At 39.4% G+C, this 20573-nt stretch overlaps 1 protein-coding gene across 6 annotated transcripts in view; it reads left to right on the plus strand.

Annotated features, from left to right (window-relative positions):
* Positions 1–15152, plus strand: part of PLEKHA1 (pleckstrin homology domain containing A1) — a 31364-nt gene extending 16212 nt beyond the window's left edge. For 2 of the 6 annotated variants that reach the window (XM_058810399.1, XM_058810400.1), the window contains exons 5-12: positions 1008–1105; positions 3497–3628; positions 4451–4594; positions 5485–5553; positions 7625–7689; positions 8487–8550; positions 9277–9366; positions 12612–15152. In XM_058810399.1, coding sequence (XP_058666382.1) covers positions 1008–1105; positions 3497–3628; positions 4451–4594; positions 5485–5553; positions 7625–7689; positions 8487–8550; positions 9277–9366; positions 12612–12926 — 977 coding nt within the window. In that variant the 3' untranslated portion in view covers positions 12927–15152. Of the gene's footprint in view, positions 1–1007; positions 1106–3496; positions 3629–4450; positions 4595–5484; positions 5554–7624; positions 7690–8486; positions 8551–9276; positions 9367–10441; positions 10517–12611 lie in introns of all 6 variants that reach the window. The other 4 variants (XM_058810404.1, XM_058810402.1, XM_058810403.1 and 1 more) reach the window with 4 other exon arrangements.
* The last annotated feature ends 5421 nt before the right edge of the window (positions 15153–20573 follow it).

Consider the following 20573-nt stretch of genomic DNA (forward strand, 5'->3'; position numbering starts at 1 on the left):
AGCTTCTGGTGCTGCACAAAAAAAATAATTCTTGGGGTGCCTTCTAGATCTAAATTTGTTTAAAATTTACTGAAGCTTTAGATAATGCTAAAGCTCCTCCTGGTTTTAGGCAAGTACCTGGTGTGTCAGTTCAGTGCCATCTACAGATTCCAGATTCCTCTGCACATCTGTGGAGGGCTTTGTCCTCAGCACTTGGAAAGTTTCTCCTGTCAGTGGGCCAGCTCTAAAACACCTTAAAGATCCAAGATGCTGGCTTAAATATCTCTAATTTATTAAAGAGTTTTCATACTTTGTAGAGGAAAAATACAAATTTACTGTCTTTATATTCAGATGGTTTTAATCACCGTAAAACCTATTTCAAGAATTAGCCATGATTTTTTTTTTTTTTTGCTGTTACACTGAAATGTGTTTGTCCTTTTTAATGAAGGATGCCAGGGGTTGTGAGGTAGAGATATAAACTCATTAAAATATGTTTCTCTGCCAAGTCACTAAAATAAAATAATAGTTGTGTTGTAGCTGTCTTAAAGTTGTTTGGTCTTGTGCATCATATGCTGAGTAATTAATACTGATTTTCCCAGCAATTAACATTTTTTTTTAAAAAGTAAATCAGTGACCATAGTCATGTTCATAATGTCACAAAGGATAACAGATTCTGGGCAGAGGATTAAAAGGAGGAATTGTAGAAGTCCCCAGGTATAAGACTTGTTGCATGGGGAAATTGAGAAAGAGGAAATGGAACTGTAGAATATTTTGATAAAATTCAAGACAGAAAAATCAATTTTCAAAGTTTGTATCATGACATTTAAGTGGAGAGTTTAAATTACTATTTTTTAGAATAAAGCAATCAAGTGGATTTATGTGCCTTAAAATTACTTTCTAAAATGAAACACAGCAGAGCACTTAAGTGCTTTAAATGGAATTTCATCTGAGATCAAATCTTTTCATAATGATATTAAGTTTGCTCTTCAGTTTCAGTGTTGTTAACTTTTTATGATGGTTTTTAACAGTTATGAATGCAGGGATGAGAAAATACTTTCTACAAGCCAATGATCAGCAGGACCTAGTTGAATGGGTAAATGTTCTGAACAAAGCTACCAAAATCACAGTAAGTGGTTGAGTTGATCTTCAGCAGTGCTTTCAAATGATGATTGTCTCAAGGTGCTCAAATGTAACCTTTACCTCCAGTTTCTGTCACCACAAACAAGTCTTGGCCTGACTTTGGAGTACGTAGAGAAACTGTACAAAACTCCCCCTAAATTTGAGTTTAACTTTCTTTTTGGAAATTGGACAAAAGATAATCTTTTTAATTATAGCTTAGTATTTTTTCTAATAATTTAAAATTAACTGTGCATTAATATTATTTGAAATATCCAGAAGACACTAGCAAGCAATAAAAAGACACACATACTTTTACCTGCTGTCAAAAGTTGTTATTTCTTAAAGTATCACTAAAATATTTGATCAAGCTCCAAAGGCTCTCTCCTGATTTTGAGTAACATCCATGCAAAGAAACCTTGCTGGTCCTTCTGGTAAATGTTAAATTACTTCTCTGGATTGTACCAGGACAAGTTTTTATCTCGTGATAGAAACCCCCACGTGTTATCTCAGTCTTTTCAGGAGGCAGAAGTTATGGTTTTATATTCTCCAGTTTTGGGGAAGTGATGACAGTGAATGCTTCTGAGAACACACTCTGACAAAGAAGGGGTTCTGAGCATGGGTGCGCACTTTTGTGTCTGTTGTCAGTGACTTTCTCATTTTTGGGTTATCTAGGGATGTTTACATGAGTTCTTTGCACTGTTTTAATGCAGTCCATTCTTTGGAGTTATAAAAATGATACTACTAATAATAAATTAAAAAAACACAGAAACACAAAGCCTTCTCACCTGGGCTTTTCATAAAGAGGATGCACCACAACCAGGCCTGAGCTGTTCCCAGTTGAAGAAATTAAATGAATAAATAAATAAATGATTGCATCAATTTAGAGTGAATGCCGTTTATCATCTGTTTATCTTGCATTTGAAATGGCTGGTGAAATCATCAGTATTTTGTCTTTGAAGGAACAAGCCTTTGAACAGCTCGAGTACAGTATTAAGTACATCCAATTATTGAATCAAATAATTAAGATCACTCAATTATTTTAATATGAGCATTACTTGCTGCAGATTGCAATCCTCCAAGATTCATTGCATGTTTTAGTCCTCTTGAGTGCTGATAATATCAGAATGGCTGTGAACCTCTGCAGCCTGGCACACTGTGTACCCAGTTTTGAGTGCTGTTTGAAAATGCCTTTGTGTGAGGAGGTGGCCGTGGGCTTGGGCCGCAGCATTTTCAGTGGGAGTTTGTGACAGCTGAAGCACTTCCCCACAAAGCTGTAGCTACAAACCCTGCTTTTCAAAGGCTGAGGCTCATGAGTGAGCTATCCTTCAGTGCTGGGCTTGGCTGGGGATGGCACCCTGGCAGAGGGGTGGCCAGCAGGACACTGTCCTAGGCTGACATCTGCTCTCAGCACTGTCTGTACTTCCCTGCAGGCTGCATTTTGTAAAATGAGCACTCCTGGGCACAGGAACTTGAATCACAGACTATAAAGTGGCTTTGCTTTCTTGTCTGGATCAGTTCAGTTCCATGTTTTGAATGTGTCACAGTCTTGGATGGACAATTTGTGTGTCCTTTCTGAAGGAGTTTGGATGTCCTCTGTAAATACCCAGTAGGTTGCTGGGTGGGGTATTTGGGTGTGAGACTTGATCTCCTCTTGTTGAAGTCACTTCAGATGTGCTATATTAACATTAGAGGTGAAGGAGAGATTGAAGGAGAAGGAAAAGAATTGAAGGAGAGATTTCTTTTTCATTAGAAATCAACTAGTCACTGCATTTCTTAGGTTAAACAAGTTTACTAAGAAAACTGAGTAAACTTTTTAGATCAAAACACAGGGAAATCAGATTCCTGTGGAGTTTTGATGGCTTAGTTCCACATTTGAGAGAATTATCTAATAGTAACTGATAGTTAGGTAGGCAGGGTCACTTTGGCCAGAATTTAGCAATATATCTATGGTTAATGGGGGCAGTAACAATCTTCATGCCAAGTACATGTGAGGACAAATGTCACACTGGTCAGACACCCTGTGTGACCAAAGCCCCAGTGTTTATGGCCTTGCTGTGCTGCCTCTGCAGGCACTGGGGCGTCTCCACTTTCTCACTAAAACTGAAAGCAGCTGAAAAATAAAGAACCAGTTCTCAGTGCTTTGTGAAGATTAAGCGATGCACTTTATGGCAAAGCTTGCAACTGATTTCATCCCCTGAAATGTCTTTATTGGCACCACTTTCCTCTGGACCACTAAAGCACAGTCATTACAACAAATTTTTGTGTAAGACATTTGTAGCCTTTTACAGTTAGTGACCATTTGTTAAATCCTGCTGAAAATGCCTCAAAATTCTTGAGTAATGCTCAGGGCTTTTTTTTTTTCATGAAACTCATGTCAATTCTCACATTCCAACTGCAGGTACCAAAGCAGTCTGATCCTCTCTGCCAAATGGAAAATGCAAATCGTCAAGCTGAAAGCCCAGGTGGAAAGAAACAAGTCTCTTACAGGACAGAAATTGTTGGTGGTGTTCCCATCATTACACCCACCCAGGTAATACCCTCCAGACAAGTGGGTTATTATTTTACACAAAAGCTGTACTTTTATATATACCTTTATTCATACTCAGTGGAGGTTCTCAGGATTTTATTCCCTTTATATAAAGATTTTAAAGATTTGCTTGAGTACTGATTTTTTTTTTTTGCTCACACATACCTGTTAGTATAATAATAATATTTTTGTCTGCATAAAATTAATAGTTGGTGTTAACAGTGATGAAGTTCTCCCCCTTTAACAGAAAAAAGGGGAAAAAAATTGTAAGGAAAAGTGGGGAAAAAAGGTTGAGAGGCTGAACAAGCTTATGGAAGTAGAATCTGTACAGTGCTAAAGATAGAACTAAATCTGTTGCTGAAAGTTTTCTGAGATGAAAATAGTTACAGATTAGATGAATATCACATAAATTATATATATGCTCCCAAAATGCTTTAAAATTTTGGTGAATTCTGATGTCTTGTAGTCCTAGAAATAACTTTTTGTTTGCTGTAGCCACCTCTAGTGTTTTGCCCATGTTACTAAATACATGCATTAGTTTAAATCTGTACCATTTTTTTTACTGGTTGTTTGTCAATATCATTTCAAAGTACTGAGCACATTCTTGGTTTAGTTTCTAAGGGCAGCTTACAAGGATTCAGCCCTTGGGGAACTCAGTTGTCTCTGGAAATCAGCTAAAATATTTTGTTCTTTCAGATTGGAAATGAGATTTGTGAGCATGGGATGATAAAGTTATTTCCTATTGTAACTACTATAGCTATTCCTTCACCTTTAGAAAAATAAAAAAACTTGAGAGTATTCTGAACTTTCCTGTGTTTTTTCTAGAAAGAAGAAGTCAGTGAGGGCAGTGAAGGGGCTGACAGGAATTATTTGAAGAGGTCACAAAGTCACCTTCCTTATTTTGCTGCTAAGCATCCCCCAGATAATGCCATTATCAAAGCTGGTTACTGTGTCAAACAAGGAGCAGTGGTAAGTATTATTAAAACAAAATAAAATTGACAGTGATTTTATTACTACTGAGAGTAATAAGGATTAATTAAAGATAAAATTTATCCTCTAGTAGCACTTAATTTTTATCTGTGTTTCTTCTTTTCATGACTTTCTTTAGTGTTATGTTGTTGAGGATATTTTAGAGAGGCAAAGTGTGTGCCCAGACTTCCATGTGATGGTTGGTGCATGCAGCTGGGAATTCTGTTCTACATTCTGTAGAGATCCTTATTTTGCTTACTAAAAACATCTAAATTGGGACAGAAGTTCAGTGCCTGCTTTTTAAATCAGTCAAAAAAAGCTGATTTTTCAGTTCAGAGGAAGAATTGTGCATCTTATCAGACTGATTAACACAAGTGGAGCTGTTCATGTGATGTCTTGCTAGAAGGAACAGATAGTTCAGATTAAGCAAGATACACATCTTTGAGTTCTCAGACTCTTTTTATCTTGGATTATGAAGCTTTCTTTTGTGACATCCCTTTTTTAGTTAAAAATAAACTGGAAACCTGTGATGTATTGTCTTCCAATTTTTCCTATAGAATAGTTCTGCTGCTGAGTTTCTACAGTTTGAATAAATCTTAAAATTCTTAAAGCTACTATTTTCTAAATTTTTTCAAAAAAAATTACTAATTGGGCAAAGTCATCCATAATTATTTTGGGGACACTAAAGATGCAGAAGTTGTTATTATAATAAACTATAATGAAAACATTATTCAAAATTAATAGTTATGAATAAATAGGAATTACAAAATATCATGTACTATAACAACTAGAATGGTAAATATAATTTAATATATTCATAATACATTACCTGTAAGTCTATTTTATTTTATATGTAAAATAAATAAATATTTATTGTTTTCCCTTAACAGATGAAGAACTGGAAGAGAAGATACTTTCAATTAGATGAAAACACAATAGGATATTTCAAGTCTGAACTGGTAAGTTTCCAATTCTGTGTTATTCTCCAGTGAGAGTTGCAAGGAATATGCTTGTGTTTGAGAAATGTGCTCTGCTGCTCCTGCAGCTCTTGAGTCTGTACTGTAAAACCTTTTAATGACTGGGAAGAACCAAAAGAAATTAATGGGGCAACTGTTCAATCTGTTTGGGAACCTTCCTGTAGGGCACTGAAGAACAATAATAAAATCTACTCTGCAGTCACCCTGATTCTTATATTAGTACTTTGTCATTTTACACTCTTATAAAATTAATTGTGTTGTTGAAATAGCTGATCACTGTAAGAAAGACAAAACTAATCTTGCAATTCTTTAAATAAAGTTAGAATTATGCTTTATCATCCAGATAATGGGATCTTCCCCCACATTTGTTTCACCAGGGCAGCCAAGATGGACAAAAACCTCTTGATTTTCTGTTCAACAGCAACATTTGCAGAGTTTCTTTTAGCTTCATGACCTTTCTTCCCCTGTCACTCTACGTTTTTGGCTGATTTTGACCAGATGTTAAGTGCCTTCAGGCTTCATTTAAAGATTAAATGGCTGGTTATGAAGACAGTAAAGTGTGGGATTCCTTTTTAGGGAAAACAGTCTAAATGTAAGAAAATCTGTACCTAAGGAATGAAACCTGAGTTGTAGAGTATTGTAAATTAAGGAGAATTGAGTTTACAGGCCAAACATAAGATGTAAAATGTCAAGAACCCAAATTTCAGGCTGTTTCTGAAGTTAAATTTGATTTCATTTCTAATGAGGGCGTCTGCAGCAGTAGCAGGGGTTTGATCTTGCATCATTATCTTTGTTTAGCTGTCAGCAGAAAAATTCTGACTCACTGCCTGTAAGAAACCCTCTATTTTTATTTAAAAAACAAATGTGAGCTCAGATTGCTCACAAACAAGCTCTAACCCAGTGAAGAATTGTGCTGTGGGAGAGTGGAATAGAAGGATGGTAGAAATTCTCTCACTTTCAGTGTTTAATTGTGTTCCTTGAGCCTGTGCCACTCCACAGGAGCAGAGTGGAATACAGGCAATATGAGACTCAGAAAATGATCATTTCTGAGCTGGGCTTTTCCCTCCAAGAGATGGTCTTTACAGTTGATGTATTTGAAAATGCATTTTAATGGATGATTGAATCTAAGAACAGCAGAGAAGAGATACAAGGAGCACAATAACTGAAAACATTGGGTTTAAATCTTCCTACATTTGATCTGCTAAAGAACAAACTGATCTAAAGGGAACTGCTCTTGGGGCATGGTTACATTTGGGTGATGTTGCTGCTTGCTCAGCATAAATCTCCTAAGTGTCTATTACAGGAATTGTAGGGGAAGTCATTGCAGAGCTGAAAGCTTTTGTTTTATGTGGAAGTGGTAGGCAAGTGAAGCAATCCATTGTAACTTGGTTTAAAGAAATCACAGTAGGAGGTAAAATAAGTTGTTGTTTGTGTGTAGTTTACTGCAACAGCCACTAGAAAATAATAGTGTGTGTGATATTATGTTGTCATGGGAGAAGTGAAAGTGTTTCTCTTTGAAAGTTCTTTTTTCCTGTTGTGTGAAACTTTAACACTTATTTTTATTATGGTAACAGAATTTCTGAATGCTTTGAGAGTACTTGTTCTTTTACAGGTGTTAAGGGCTGGTTTCCTTGTAGTACTTTTACTTGTATTAAGTATAGGGTACAGTTAATCTTACTTAGTCCAATTAACATAGCCTCTTCTATGGTAGCATTTCATAGCAGGTTAATGCAATCAAAATTTTAATGAAATGAGCTGCTTGAGGCCAGGGTCAGTTATCTGATCTGCTTAGGGGGAGAGGACAGCAGGGTTGTTTTCATTATAGAATGGAATTAATGTTTTGGGAGGTTTTGCTTCTTGATTTGTTCTTCTCTTCATTGCAAGTGCCATGGTTGGTTTAATACTTACAAAAGCAAATGAAATTTTGGTTGACACCATTTTTTTCATAGTGACTGCCTTGAAAGTCTTATTTTTGTAAGACTGCTGCTGTCCTGGCCTCTGGCTCTCTGTTCTAGTTCTTAGATACACTGTACTAAAACATTTCTTTTTTCAGGAAAAGGAACCTCTCAGGGTTATACCACTTAAGGAGGTCCATAAAGTTCAGGAATGCAAACAGAGGTGAGGAGGGAATCACTGATATCATTACAAGGGATGGAATTCCCTGCTTGGTCATGGCCAGGCTGCTCCTTGGAGAACTGTTCAATAACTTCACTTGATGTGTGCATGTGGGGTGTTCTTTCTTTATGGGACAGCACATTGTTTTGTGCATTAAATGGGTTTTTTGAGGGTTCTGTATTAATGTGTTTCAAATTTGCAAACTTGGCACAAGGGCAGAACAAGGGACTGTCATGGAACCAAGACTTAGAGATGTGTGGGTGCTGTCTGGTCTGAGGCAGCAATTTCAGGAGTCTGTACTCTGCTTCCATAATCTCTAAAACTTTAGAGGACATTAACTCATGTTGGGTGGATGAATCTGGCTGAAAGCACTCTTCACCCTGCTGTTTCCCTCCTACCAAATGGCAATATACTAAAGAATAATTGCTTTTGTAGCACTTGAGAGATACTGATTTTTCTGTTTCTTCTTTAGCAGACTACTTACATAAATTTGACTAGAATGATATTTTTTAACATGATTTAGAATGTTCTGATTAAAAATGTATGATAAATATATTTGACTTAATGTTATATGATTTTAAATGTTCCAATTAAAAATACATATAGTAGCACATGTGCCACTGGTAAACTAAAGTCTTGGGGCTAAAATTAGTAAAAAAATCAGTAAAAAAAATAGAGTGATAAAGAAATGCAAAAGTCAGACAGCAAATGCTCTGATTCTCTGCCAGTTCTACAGTCTTGTTAAAATACAGTGGGAAAGTTGTACTTGCTTTTGAACTATTTTTGTATTTCATTTGCAGTGATATAATGATGAGAGACAATCTCTTTGAAATTGTAACAACTTCTCGAACCTTTTATGTGCAGGTAATTTCTTTTTTTAAACTTTGGGCAAACCTAAGAGACTGCCAGAGTTAAATACACTTTAAAAGTGAAATAGCAGCATTTCTTCACTTTGACCATGGCATGATTTTCAGGGGGAGTGTGATCTTCAGGGTATTTTTACTGCTTTATATAGTGGTATGCATTTTATAAGTTCAGAGTAAGAAATGTCTGGGTTAAGAAATAAAGTCTGCTATGACCATGTTCGCAGGGGTCTGAGGATGAGGGAACAGATGAGGATCTGACTCCATGTTTCAAAAGCCTGATTTATTATTTTATTATATATATTATATTAAAACTGTACTAAAAGAATAGAAGAAAATATTTCATCAGAAGGCTAGCTAAGAATAGAAAAAGAAAGAATGATAACAAAGGCTTGTGGCTCGGACAGAGAGTCCAAGCCAGCTGACTGCGATTGGCCTTTAATTAGAAACAACCAATGTGGGCCAGCCAAAGACCCACCTGTTGCATTCCACAGCAGCAGATAACCATTGTTTACATTTTGTTCCTGAGGCCTCCCAGCTTCTCAGGAGGAAAAATCCTAAGGAAAGGATTTTTCATATAAGATGTCCGTGACAGTCTGCCTGTAAGAAATGAGGTCCCCCTGTGTTTCAGTGGCACACTGAGCAGCAGGGTCAGCTTGTGCTGCAGGTGGTGGGGCAGTGGGCAGGCTGGGGCTGCTGTTGACCATGGTGTTGTTGTTGGCTGCAGGCAGACAGCCCCGAGGACATGCACAGCTGGATCAAGGCCATTTCTGGGGCCATCGTGGCGCAGCGGGGACCGGGCAGATCGGCGGCTTCCGTACGTCACCCTGCGCCTCAGAGGGGCTGCCACGAGCTCCTGTTCACTTGTGCCACTCACTCCTGCCTCTTCCTTCTGCCTTCCCTCTCTCCTGTCCTGTAGTAACGTGGCCTCTTTGCATGAACTTTCAAACATCAAATACTTTGTGGTTTTAATGGAGCACTTTTTTTAGTCCTACCTGTGACTTTCTGTGCATTGTTTGTCTTGAACATGTAGATAATGTAGTGCTAACCTGGAGAAGTCCAGTATGATCTGTCACTATTACTACTTTGGGAGTTAAATTAAAACTTTCTAATTCCTGTGAGGTGTTTCTGCTAATTGCTGTGTTTTGCAATCCAATGACAATATCCTAATTTCTTTGTAACAACTCTCACTGCTAAATTGTCATTCTCTATTGCTGATAGTTTATTGTATATAAATTTAAGCTAAGAGATCTGTGCTCACACAAATTAGTTCTTGCTGTTGAAAATGCAGTGAGAACAGCATCTTGTAGTTCTGAACTGGGGCACTGTGGCAAGTGTTAATATTTCTGAAGCCACATGGATGCCAGCATTTCATATCTACTAGCATTTCAACTTTATTAGTTGTTTAGCACAAAGGTCATTAACTTGTGGAAAGTAGTGGGAGTTACTCTGGTGTCACAGTGTCTCCAAGTATGCCCAGATGTAGCACCAGGAATACTTCACAGCTCAGGTATTGCATGCTGTGTTTTTCATTTTCTGTCTCTGGGATGTTTTGTAATAAACTGGATACATCATTACCCCCATAATCTGAAATCTAGTAATTCAAACCTGTCTTTTGACTACAAATTTGCATTGATACCATATTTCTGGTAAGCTAAGCTCCCTTCAGCCTAAGCTCCCAACCAATTTTTGGTAGCTGCTTCATGCTTTTATTTAAAACTTCCTGATAAAAATTTTCTCTTTGTGGGGGCAATGAAGTCACGCAGGTAACTTTTCTTTCCGTATGCTTTTTTCCCTGTGGTTTTCTTTTTGTGTGGGGCTAACTGAGCAATGTAGCTATGACTGTCTGCATCACTTCTTGTTCCCTGTGTTGTCCTCTCTCCCAAGTCCAGGTGACTCTAATCTTAGCTTTGCACTGTGTTCCAGATGCGGCAGGCCAGAAGGCTGTCGAATCCTTGTATACAGAGGTATACATCAAGAACTGGTGAATGCAGCACGTATGTGGGCTCTCATGGAAACTTGCCTTCTTAACAGAGGGCTAGGACTAGACACTAATTTGCACTATAAAACAAACTAAAAAATAATGCTACCTGTTGTCATTACCATTACTGAAAACTAACTCATCAATAATATCGTTCACTCGCAGGTTTGCACTGTTTTTTCTTGCTTTTAAAATGATTGGAAATGAAAAACACCAAAACTGCTGCTTATACATCAAAGCACAGTAAATATTTAACTATAAGTGATGTCACTTTAATAGGAAAGCACTAAAGCTAATTTGCATGAGAGTTCATATTTCCATTTTAATTTACATTTGTTTTGAAACTGCGCCAAAGTGAGATTAAATGGAAGCTGCCCACAAACTAATACAGATGAGTGCACACAGAACATGCACGTTGTAACTCTAGGATTTGGAAGGCTCTAAAGTAGCCTGATCTGCATGGCTTATGAGATCTCTGCATGAAATGATTAGTTCAAACATAGAAGCATTATATAATAATGTATAATCAGTACCCTGTTCAAAGCAGGGCACCTTAGGAGCAGTGCAGCAGCACAGTCTCTTAACTGTGAAATTACAGCCAGTGTGGGTAGTAAAATCTGGATATCCCTCAGGGCAGCTTAGGAAAAATTCAGAGGTCTTGTCCTAATATCCCTTTTGTCCTATTTGGCGAAGTAAAATTATTAATAATAATAATAACAGTAGGTAAACCAGTGACTCATAAGTTCTCTTAAAGCAAACTTTTTTCCTTAAGTGGAATATCAAGGCAGGTATGAAGTAAGGCAATGTAAATGATATGAAATACTTTAGTGAAATTGAACACCAAACTCAAGTCCAAAAAAAAGTTGCACAGGTTCATCCAATAACATTTATAAAAAGAAATATGGTAGTACTTGGTAAAATCCATTTTCATTAAATTTATTAATTCATATGTCATGAGAATGTCGTAACATTCTAAAAGAAACTTGAAAAACTACAGTGGAAAAAAATAAGTATTTAATTTAGGATTTATAATTGCATCTTGGACACACATCTGTGATGGGTTTGGGGTTTATTTTTTTTTGCTAACAAATGTGCTTGAGAAATGCCTTGATTTGTGTGTGCACATGGGCTGGCAGATTCCTTTAGTTCCTGGACTAACACTGGTGATGGCAGAATTGGCAGCAGCTGCAGCTCCTAATGCACACACAGTTCACTGCAACATTACACAGTATTTGCATCAGAGCATTTCAAACCCAGCACTGCTCATGGATTTGAGAAATCCTGACAGAACTGATGGATGCAGTGCAGAGCCCAAGGAACTTCTTGTTCCTGTTCAGGAGGCCAGGCTATCCCAGGACATCCAAATGGCATTCCATGCCTGCTCTTCAGACAACTAAATCATTCCTGGGTAGTCTGGGGACTTGTTTTTGTCAGTAAGTAAATGGTGGAAGATATTTTAATAGCTATGTAAAGGTCAGCAGAATAATGATAATAAACACAAAACAATAACTTGCATGGAAGGAGTAGCTTAAGTATCAGTTTCTTTTCTAGGTCATTAACTTTGGAAATTTTTATATACTCATGATAGCTTAAAGTTTTTGTTTGGTTCTTGGGAGAAATTGGGAAGATTTGGTGCTCCAAGAACAGGGAACAGTAAAATGTGCACTACTTCAGGATCCAGGATATGAGTGTTTGATTAATATGAATAGATCTGAATCCATTTTTCTTTTGGAAAGATGTGACTTTCAATGGCCTTTAAAGTGTGCATCTTCAAGCGGTTATTTAACATCTTAGTAAAATGAGGAGCCTAAATTGCTGGACTAAAGTCTACAGAGCTGCTGTGCTTGATTTAAGAATTTCATCTCATTGAGTGCAGCAGCTGATGTTGCTGTGAGCTCACACTCAGTAAAGCAGAGCCTCACAAAGCACCTGCCTCCTGCTGCCGTGGCTGATGCTTCGCTTTGTGTATTTTCTGTCTCCATATTTGTATTTATTTTGTTTTCATGAGTGTGAAATCTGAACCTGCATCTTTCCAACGTGCCATCAGCCACTTCACCTGACACATCCCCTTCTTTTTCCAGGAGCATCCCGAGTCTTCTGCCGAGCCCGGCCATGCTGTCCATGCAGCCAGCTCACATTCCACAGCCCCTCACTGCAGCCCTGTGGCCCCAGCCCCTCACTCCAAACCCCCTGCCTTGGAGAAACGAGGATTTCACGAGTCTTTTACCAAGGCCAGGCCAAGGAGCTACAAGATCCAGGCTGTCGCTCCAAGAGAATCAACTTCCAAAGTGACTGACCGGGGTCCCTGGGAACCCCGGAGCAAAAATGGCACTCAGGAACAGGATCCTGGCCTTGTGGATCTGGATGATGCAAGCCTTCCAGTTAGTGATGTGTAGGGATGGAAGTGTTTGGAGAATGATCCATTTGTTCGGTCCTTTAATTTCCTTGCTCGGACTTTGAACCAAAGAAAATTCCAGGAAATGAGAACAAAAAAAAAAAAAAAAATAGAAACCGGAGCACTGCTGTTATATATATGTGTGTGTGTGTTCTGTGCACACATGGGTATATATAATGTGTGTGTGTGTTGCCTTTCAGCTGAGGGTCAGAGATGGACCTTAGGCATTTTCTCAAAGCCTGATAGTAAATCACTTACTAGGGAGGGGCCAAACTGCACAGTTTAGGAAAAAAAAAACCAACCCAAAATGCATTAAACAAACAAAAAAAAAGTACTTGTGCAAGTAAGCAAGGTACCAGCAACTGCTAATTCCTAATCTGGCAGGTTTACTAAATTTGCAACTAATGCTCTGTTTTGGAGAACTTGTTGCCAACAAATGTGATTATTTAATTTCATCTTAAACTACAGTAAGATTTTAGGTAAATAGGAGAATTTTTTCTCTCCGTGACTTCCAGATACCAGGAAATGCACAAAATGTTTCTTCTGTTCTTTAAGATCAACAGTGTCAACTGATTTGTTATCAGAACAAGAATTCTGAACTCCCTTGGAATTCTAGTCATGGTGCTGTAAAATTTCCACTAAAATAATATTTTGAATAGTCAGCCTATTTTTGATGCACTCCTAAAGGTGGGTTATAACTTTTTGCACATTTGGATTTCCACGGACTGCATGTATTGGTGTTTTGGAGGGGGGGAGAAGAGAATTTGGACTTTGGAATTCGGACACTTTAGATCTTTTTAACTAAGTAGGGTTTATGTTGTGTTACATTAGGCTTTGCAGCAATTATGCTTTCTTAAATGTTTAAATGTATTGTTTGGTTACTGTTTTGAGAATGATTTCCTTCCCAGTGCTTTGTGAGCAGTTCTTGTTTCTGTATTGATCAGTGGAAGAGCTCCTTTAGTTGTGTTGTTATTGGTACTGAACTGTTCCTAGTCCTGCAATCGTGGCCTATAACTTTTGGTGCACTAAGAATCTGAAGTGCCTGTGTTTTCTCTCACATTGTTGAAACACTTTGGGGTTAGTGATGTACACAGACCATTCTTACTGGGTTTGAGCGTTGGCTTGGAGTTGCTCTGGATAGCATAGCTTGAAACAGCTCTTTAAAACAAGATTTATGCCAGGGGTACCAGTGTTCTGGTGTTGCACCCACTGCTGTGCAATATGTGTTCTTAAAAAAGTGAGTATTTGATGTTTGTGTGCATTGTGTTATGGGGCATCAGTGATGCCAGCGAGGAGAACCTTTACATTTCAAGTATTGGATTAGGTGGTGTGTACTTTTCATCATTCTTGGAAAAAAAACCCATTTGCTTTAATCCCAACCCCACAAATATCTCATGCTGCTGCTTACTGTGATCCCAGTTGTCCAGCTCTGTGAGACTTCCTTTGTCTGCTGGAACCTAAGATACATATCAGGCAAGTCCATCTTCTCTCCAACTTCCAAACTGACTTCCTCCTTGAGAGATATGGATGGCTTTACCACAGCAATTTTTTGATCCCAGGACAGAATAATTGGTGTCACATAAGAATGGAATATAATGAAATTCAAAACCTTAAATTATATCAGCACCTTGTTTTGGTTTCGGTTTATTTTTTTTTAATCCATAAGCTAACTAACCACTGTCTCAAGGCAGTGGTGTCTGTAAATTACTGGTTTTGTTTGACTTTAGATATATGTGAAAACTAGCACAGAATTGGAAATTATTGTAAATGTCTGTACTAGTATTGTAGGTTTTAATTTCTATTAAAAGAAACCATTAGCTCTTTAAAAGCTTATTTTTTCACAAGTACATTCTGTGTGGAAGACACTTTGCATTGTAATATTTTTACTGTAGTCTAACATCTGAAATCACTTGCTCTGGTACAGCTTTCACACTGCATGGTCATTTTATTGTATTTTGGTATTGGCAATTTTACACATTGGGTGGAGGTAAAGCAGCTCCATTATGGGACTTACAAAAAGAGGGGGAAAAGAGAAAAATGAAAAAAGAAATGAACTACTGTTGTAGTTCAGTAGCATAGGGAAATATTTGTGGTTGGTCACTGTCAGGGTCTCCTATTTATCAGTACTTTTATAAATCTATGAAAATTGTTAAATTATTTTAGAAACAGTGCTGTAAATATGTCACATTTAAATTGTCAATAAATCAGTTTGGGTAACTTAAAATAATATCTGGTTGAGTTTCTTTGCACCATGACACGTATTTATATTCTTTTTCAGCATGTAAGAGATCAGATTCTCCTTTATCCAGCCATAGCATCTCTAATCTTTCAAATCTAATCAGGTTGTGTAGCCTAAGAATGAAATTGAACAGACTGAGCTGATTTTCTTGTGCTAATCTCAGTTTCTTCTGTGGAAGTTTTACATGTTATGCAGGGGATATTGATTAAAAAAACCATTGTAACATGAATTTTTCTGTCTTTACACGGATGGATCAGAAGGGTTCTTTCTCAGAGATGCTTCCCTGAAATCCAGACTGGCCCCAGTTACCCAGATTCCACTGCCCCCACCTGGCTGTGCACTCTGCCCCTGCACTGAAGAGTAAATCAAATTATTTTTATGGCCACAGATTTAAACTCACTGTGTTCAAATAAAATACTTACAGAAAATGGAACTGCTGACTGCAGTGCACATTCCTGGGGGCAGCTGCTGAGGGGTGATGTGTTAGGATACAGTTTAATAAAGTGGAATATTCTTTAACCTTGTGGAATATCAGGATGTCAGCACCACCTAGGGGTCACACTCCAGCTTTAAAAATCAGTCAAGTCTAGTACTAATCTGCTTTTTAAGTGTATTTCATACTGAAAAATTGATCTGGAGACTCCAATTGTTAAGTCACTGGGCTGTTCCAGGTTGGGTGTTTGTTTTTTTGGTTTTTTTTTTGTTTTTTTTGTTTTTTTGTTTTTTTGTTTTTTTTTTTTTTTTTTTTGTTTTGTTTTGTTGTTTTGGGGGGGGGGTTTTGTTGTTGTTTTTTTGGGGGTTTTTTTTGTTATTTTTATTTTTGCTAATTTTTTTTTAGGTTTAATAGTAAGTATTATAATGGATGGAGAAATTACAGAGTGTACCTAATTTGGACACTCTGAAGGTGTGGAATACATGTTACTGTCTTTTTAACAATTCCATTTTAAATAATGGTGAGAGAGGTAAGAAATTAAAGAAGGGAAAATATTGGATAGGGAATTTAGGTCTAAAACTTGAAGTTAAAGCAGTGAAGCCATGTATAGCTTTACCTTTTAACAGTTTCATTTAATGTCTTAATAATCTTCTGAACTTTGCAGAACAGCCTAAAATTATTTGATGCTTCAAGCCAGTGAGCTGCCAAAGCCCTTCTGAGGTGAACTAGTGAAATACTGAATGCAGCTCTCTGGAGAACTGAAACCTGAACCCTGCCCTGGGAGTTGTGTCTGCCTGGATTTTCCACTTGAGATTTTCGGTGCCACCTCTGAGGAAAAGAAGCTGGTGCTCATTTGTGAAGGCACTGCTAATGACCTAGCAGCTGTTGAACGCTGCCCTTCAAAGTGTCACTTTTGACACTGTAATTAGAGATTTGCATTTCAAACGAGGGGAACTTTGCCTATCAGGATGCACAGTGAACGCATCCTGCAAGAATTTAAACCACTCTGCATTCGGGACACTTGAGTCACCTCTGCTCTCAAGGGATACTGATAAAAAAATCCCAGGGGAAGAAAATGTGACATGGATTTTTCTGTCTTTGCAGGGATGGATCAGAAAGGTTCTCTGAAATCCAGCCTGGCCCCAATGACCCAGATCGCACTGTGCCCCTTCGGAGCGGTGGCAGTTCGTGGGGCAGTGGTTTATTTTGCTATAAATGACCAAGTTTCAGGTTGTTTCACAGCCTGCAGTGTCCTACGTGCGTTCCTGCAGGGAGGAAATGCCACCTGGCCACAGAGACACGCTCGCTGCAGGTCAGCAATTGTTCCTTGGGGCAGGTCGCTTGGCTCCGTGTCAGGCTCTACGAATGGCTCGTTTCGTTTGTAAATTGTGCCAGCGGTAGTGCCTGTCGAGCACCAGGGTTAGATTATATCAGGGGAAGAACGTGGAGTTTTAAATTCCCTGGTTTGAAGCCATTCTCTTTCAAAGCAGTGGCATTTTTTTTTCTGTGTGTAGCAATGAATGTAGTTTTTATAAAGGTTCGGTTTTTTCTTTCAGTTTTTATAAGATTTCTCTTGTTATGTTAAAGTGGAGAAATCCTGGGTTTTTGGGAGGTGGGAGTAGGGTTGTTACACTTTTTCCCTCGAAAATCTGAAAGGAAGCCATTAAGGCATGCAGCAAAATAATGATAATAATGAATCGAACAGAATAAAGCTGGAAAAGCTTTCTGCAAAGTTGGAGTTAACTCAGCTATCAGCATTCCAGCCTTCCCAAAGCTCCTTCATCCTCTTTTCTGGCCAGAACCCTTCTCGACTCAAATTTATCCATTTTTCTCTGCCCAAATGTGCCCTTTTTCATCCTTTCCTTGCTCCCCCTTTCCGTGTGTGCCCAGGTGCTCCCAGGCTCGCAGGGCAGGGCAGGCTGGCACAGCATCCCTGGAGCCCTGGCAGCAGTGCCCGCGCTTCCATCCCTCCAGGGGAATTTCTGCTGTGTGATCTCTAGGTGGAGCCTCCTAACACCCAGTTCCCTGTGAAAAGTAGGAGATATTTTACCTCTGAGACTCCGGATATGTTTTTCAGGCCACCTTTCTGGTGTTAATGTCTGCTGTTCTGCGTCTGGTGGAGGAGAAATAATAATTGCTGTTGGTGCAGCACCTCTCAGGTCTAAGGCACTTCTGCACAGATCAGATAGGCAATTAACAAATTATTTTTCAGTGAGCTAATTTATTAACCTCCCCAAAGACTTAGCTCGGTTATTCTGGAAAGCAAGACGTTTATAATCAGATTTTGTGCACCTACAACTATAAAATTAATATCATAAATTATTATATTTTTAATACTCAGTAGAAGATTTCCATTCTTTCCAAGAAGAGTTTCCAAGAAGCTGATAGCGCTGGCTGATGTGTTAAAAATACATTTTTTCCTCTCTAGAACAACCCCCTATCAAAGGTGAGGATAAAAAGAGACACAACCATCCATGGACAGAGGATGGCAGAACCTGGAGCTTTCCCACTGTGGGTAATTTTTTCCTGCCTCTGGAGATAAGGCTGCAGTGGCTTTGGGCAGTAAATTATCTGACCACAGCAATGTGAGAGGAGAGCAGAGAGCCCGTCTGGGCTGGGGAGGATGAAACCCCACAATAATTCACTTGTCTTTGAATATTTTGTTCCTGCTTCCAAATAGGAGTTGATGAGATCTTTCCTGAACCCACTGGGGTTTTTTTGGTTTTTGGTTTTTTTTGTTGTTTTTTTTTTTCTTTGGTTTGAATTTTTTTGCTGTTTCATTGTTTTTGTTGTTGTTTGTTTATATTTGTTTTTATTTAAATGGTTTGGGTTTGGTTTTTTTTGTTTGGTGGGGGTTGTTGCTTGTTTCTTTCTTTCTTGCTAAAGCTCATCAGCTTTTGGTAAAGACTTGTCTTTAAAAGGGGCAAAACCCAAACCAAGCAAAAAGCCCACAAAGCCGTCGATAAGCAATGGATAATTAATTACTTGGAAACATTTTGCCATGATATCTATACATTATACATACATATATATATCCCCCATATATATATAAGGGGGTATATAAATGTATACATATGTACATACGTTTAAAAAATTTTTAACTTGTAAATAGTTTTGAGCTTTCTCTTAGACTTGTTAACACAAATTATTTTAATATTAAGACAATTCTGTGAATCGTTCGATTTTACTTCTTGGGTCACTTTTGAAATCAGAGGATTCTCCTGAAATCTGTTTTCTTGCAGAATACAGAAGTTACTGGAAAACTACAGATTTAAGGAGTTCACACTGAAACTTTAACTGGGAACACTGGAATATATTTTGTTTCAAAGCTTCAGGTACTAACCAACAGTTTAGTAAATTTTGCACTCAGTTTGATAAGTTTTTATGGTGTTCCCTGGGACAATTGGAATTCTGGTGCTTGGGAAGCTCAAATGGCTCGTTGTTAAACTTTTCTTAGGGGAAAATATTTTGAATTATTTTGTGTCAATGTAGTTGCTGACAAGTTCAACTCCTTGGTCGCAGCTCATCGAACAGTTAACAGCATTTCCTCTCGCCTAATGGGTTGTAAAGTTCATTAGCTGCTTGATTAGGTTATCGGCGCCTGATAAAGGTACACTGAAATAATTATAGATTGGGAGTCAGTTCAAAAGTTTAATCGGCTTGTAATTGAAAAAAAATTGGCTTTGCTGAGTTTCCAGCTCAGTTAAACCGCTCCCTCTCAGCTTTGGCAGGGATGCCCTGTCCCTCGGAGGGCGCTTGGTTGTAATTAAACCTCCTTGTAAGTGCCCGAAGAGCAGATGGCAGAGAGGCCGCTGTCCATAGGTTCTGGCCGGTGCCCAGCTGCCGGATAAATGGGATCAGCCTGCCTGAGATGGTGGAAAACTCCTTTTTTCTTTTTTTTTTTTTTCCCTATTATTATTCCGGTTGAATAATCTTCTACTAATTGCTGGTATCCACCTCGCCCTGCGGCTCTGAGCGTGTCGGGAGAAGCCGAGTAGGAGGCTCGGGAGCATCCTTGCTCCCATCCCTTCCTCCCATCCCTGGGGTACCGGGCAGCGCCTCCCGAGCCGGGAATCTCACGGGAATGCCGGCCATTCCCGGCGGGGAGTTAATATTGATATCAACTACCTGATATTTGCGTACATTTCCATAGAATGGATGTATCCTTCACTCCTTCCACCCCATCCCCTTATCAGCCGGAAGCTTTATCGGCGCTTACTTTGGATTGTTTCCCCGTAATTCCCGAGGTGGGGAAGCGTTCACATCCCCCTGCCCTGGTTCGCACGAGCGCCTTATCGGCCTTTCCCCCGATCTTAATCATTGCCGGCCGCGATTTCGGGGCTTTCAGCGCCGTTTCCCCGCAGCGCCGGACCTCCGGCTGTCCCGGGGGGAATTTGTCTGTCCCGGGGAGGGAGTCATTGTCCCAAGGGGCTGTCTCTGTCCCGGGGGCTGTCGCTGTCCCGAGGGGCATATCGCTGTCTGACATGTTAAAAAAACAATTCTACACCTTTTCACTCTAGAACAACCACTATCTAAGGTGGAGTTACAAAGAGACACAACCTTCCATGGACAGAGGATGACAGAACATGGAGCTTTCCCACTATGGGTGGTTTTTCCCCTCGGAGTGTCCCTGTCCCGGGGGGCTGTCTCTGTCCCGGAGGGATATCTCGGTGCCGGGGGAGATGTCGCTGTCCCGGGGAGTGCCTCTATCCCGGAGGGCTGTCGCTGTCCCGGGAGGATGTTTCTGTGCCGGGGGATAGCTCTGTCCCGCGAGAGGTACCTCTGTCCCGAGGGGGATGTCTCTGTCCCGAGGGGGATGTCTCTTGTCCCGGGCGATGTCGCTGTCCCGGGGGGGCGGTGTGGGGGCGTCCCAGCCCCATCCCGGGGTGGGGGCCGTGCCCGCGCTCCGGTCCCGCCCCGCCGCGTCTCCCTTAAAGCGGCCGCCCGGCCCCCGGCGCTCTCACCGCGCTGTCCCC

This window comes from Ammospiza caudacuta, chromosome 9, assembly GCF_027887145.1.
Source record: "Ammospiza caudacuta isolate bAmmCau1 chromosome 9, bAmmCau1.pri, whole genome shotgun sequence".
NCBI classification, from domain to species: domain Eukaryota; kingdom Metazoa; phylum Chordata; class Aves; order Passeriformes; family Passerellidae; genus Ammospiza; species Ammospiza caudacuta.